This window comes from Asparagus officinalis, chromosome 10 (assembly GCF_001876935.1).
Source record: "Asparagus officinalis chromosome 10, Aspof.V1, whole genome shotgun sequence".
Taxonomy (NCBI): domain Eukaryota; kingdom Viridiplantae; phylum Streptophyta; class Magnoliopsida; order Asparagales; family Asparagaceae; genus Asparagus; species Asparagus officinalis.
This window is the reverse complement of record NC_033803.1, coordinates 69,556,227-69,559,346: the sequence shown is the minus strand read 5'-3', so window position 1 is coordinate 69,559,346 and position 3,120 is coordinate 69,556,227. Positions and strand designations below refer to the sequence as shown.

Here is a 3,120-nt window from a genome sequence, read left to right as displayed (position 1 = left end):
ATACCGTTACATTGTATTCTATTTCTGCTTCACTTGTAAGCTTGCAATAAAATCTCATTTACCTGTTAAAAAAATCATAACCAAATCAAAACCTCCTATGTGAGCATAATGGCCTGATATATCAACTATGATCTCAAAATTCATTTTGAGTTTCCACATCCATACTTACCTAAAATATCTACTCTTGCCACACATCTGTACATACCTAAAATATCTACTCTCCCTCTCTCTCCCTTTCTCTCATAATCAAACCCACTATTACATTACGTGCACTCAAACTCTCACACATATTATTTCTTCGCAAAACTTTGTATATAAACCAACACATAGCTTCTCTGAACTCCATCTCTCTCTCTCTCTTCTTCTTCCTCCTCTCATAGTTCAAGCTAGGTGATCAATGGAATTAGACGGAGTAGCAGAGAGTTTGAAGGACAAGTGCATATTTATCACTGGTTCGACTGGTTTTCTAGCAAAGAGTATGGATCTTAATCACACCTAGTCAATTATTTTTTTTTATGTTGGTTAACATTTGATTAAATTTTCTCTTGGGGGGTTTGAATTAGTCTTTGTGGAGAAGGTGCTTAGGATTCAGCCTGATGTGAAGAAGGTCTTCCTCCTTGTGAGAGCCGCAGACACCAACTCCGCCAACCGACGCTTGCAAGATGAGGTATATATGCAAAGAATATATGCTTGCACTTCTCATCAATTCATCTGCAGTTTTGATTGGGATCTAAATTGTTAAAGCTATGTAATTATGTAGCCCTCAGTGCTCTCATAACTTTGTAGTTTTGGTGTATGAGATGGATTTTAAAAGGGCTAATTGCAGATAACCCTATGTGCTATAACACATTAACATTAACATTTTAACATCTCGTGACAACCACATGATGGGTACAAAAAAAAACGAGGAGATCACTCTATTTAGACATTGGGGGTCTAAGTGTTGATAAAAAATATTCGATAAAATAAGTGGTTACTTTCCAACGGTATATTAAGTGTATCTACAATTAGTCTGTCTTAAAGTGATATGAGCTGATTTAAAAACTTCTGAAGTTCAAAACAGATTAAGATATATAGCTTCATAAAAGTCCAGGTTTTGGCGCAATAAAGAGTGCTTTTAATCAAGATTATGTTGGAGTATAAAATTATGATGTCCATCCCTGATCATTTCGGAGTATAACTTGTTGTAATAGGGTAGACTTTAAGAAAATCTATTTACTTGTTAACACATGTTTTTATTCGAAAACCTTTTCAGGAAAAAGCTTTCGACAGGTAACTAAGCTGTGAAAGAAACTGATGATATTGTATTTAGAAGAATGCTGATTTCTACAGACCTAATTTAATGTTTCTAGAAGAAATATCTTTGTAGATCTCAGTTGACTGTTGTAATTTGGATTAAAAATGGATTAGGTTTGCAAATTTGCTTTTTAGTTAGCTAGAGAGTAGTTATGTCTTTGTTTCAACAAACCTCATTAATAGGCATATGGTAACAAAAAGTTAAAGAAAACTAACAAATTGCAAGTATGATAAATTATTAGTTCGATAAGTTTGGTATATCTGATATATGACAAGCAAAATTTGGCAAATTTTCAGGTGATATCAAAGCAATTGTTCGATGTTCTAAGAGAAAAGCACAGAGAGGAGTTCAATTCCTTTTTCACTGAGAAAGTATCTCCTATTGCAGGAGACATAACTATTGAGAACTTAGGTATACGTGACACCGATCTTAGAGAAACTTTATGGAACAAAATCGATATTGTCATGAACGTAGCAGCGACTACCAATTTTTACGAGAGGTACCCACGGTTCGATTTCAATCATTAAATCATATGAAAGTTATTTCTCAATGGAGTTTTGCTTCTTTTGTTTATTGTAGGTATGATGTTGCATTGAACATAAATGTGTTAGGAGCTAAGCATGTGCTGGAGTTTGCCAAGAAATGTCCCAAACTTGAAATGCTTCTTCATGTTTCAACTGGTGAGTAAGTTTCTGTATTTGATCGAAGATTTTAGCACACATAAGGATGTCAACACATTTTAGGGTAAATGTCACAAAACTGCCGTTAACTTTGGGGATTTTGCATAAACATGTTTCAACTTATTTGTTTGAGAAAACTATCATGACAATTTCTCAGTAGACTGCCATGCCTGATGGAAGTTAGGTAACTTGTTGACAATTTTGCCCTTATATACTTTATATCTCGATATATCTTCTGTATTACTCTTATGAACTTTACAGGTTAATAGATTTAAATAACAGTAGTTTAGATGCTTAATCCAAGATGTCGATACTGTTGGCGACAACCTATAATAGTTCATGGTATTTTTCTGCAGTTTTAATATAGGTTCATGACAGTTTTCTCTAAGAAAAATTCTTAAAATAGTCCTCGTGTAACCCATAAAGTTCATGATAGTTTTATATAGTTATCCATATTTTTTTTAATCTAAAATTAAGATTAGCTATTTGATATTGTACAAAATATTTTTGTTTCCAAGTGCACTTGAAGTATTTTTAACCCTTGTCTCTTATCTACTATATCAGCATATGTGGCTGGTGTGAGAGAAGGAATTATATTAGAGAAGGCATTTCACATGGGAGAGACACTAAAAGGAGGATTTGATTTAGATATTGAAAAAGAGCTAAAGCTTGTAGAAGATAAGAAAAGGGAGCTTTATACGGATAATAATGCAGAGAAAGATGTTCAGAGGTCAGCCATGAAAGAATTGGGTCTACAAAGGTCTGAAACTTAAGTACATCCTCATTATTTTCTACAAATAAGATTTGAGCAAATATGAACTAAAGCAAAGTGTAGCCTAATGCAATGCCGGTCAAATGATAAAAGGCCATTCATTGACTTATCATTTAAGAGTTTTATTTTTCAAAATTCGATAAATTTTGATCTCACATATTTCTCTTGTAGGGCTAAAACTTTTGGCTGGCCAAATACCTATGTTTTCACAAAAGCAATGGGAGAGATGTTGCTTGGGCATTTAAGAGGAGACTTACCTCTAGTTATTTTGCGTCCCACGATCATAACTAGTATTTATAAAGAACCATTGCCAGGTTGGATCGAAGGGACTAGGTAAAACTGTGTGAATTTAATTTGAAATTTCATTATTT

The 3,120-nt window shown here is 33.6% G+C and overlaps 1 protein-coding gene across 1 annotated transcript in view; it reads left to right on the top strand.

The window, feature by feature from the left end:
* Positions 288-3,120, top strand: part of LOC109826956 (probable fatty acyl-CoA reductase 4) — a 4,335-nt gene continuing 1,502 nt past the window's right edge. Inside the window, exons 1-6 of the mRNA XM_020393967.1 lie at positions 288-476; positions 564-667; positions 1,594-1,796; positions 1,877-1,977; positions 2,542-2,737; positions 2,921-3,082. Coding sequence (XP_020249556.1) covers positions 398-476; positions 564-667; positions 1,594-1,796; positions 1,877-1,977; positions 2,542-2,737; positions 2,921-3,082 — 845 coding nt within the window. The 5' untranslated portion in view covers positions 288-397. The remainder of the gene's footprint in view (positions 477-563; positions 668-1,593; positions 1,797-1,876; positions 1,978-2,541; positions 2,738-2,920; positions 3,083-3,120) is intronic.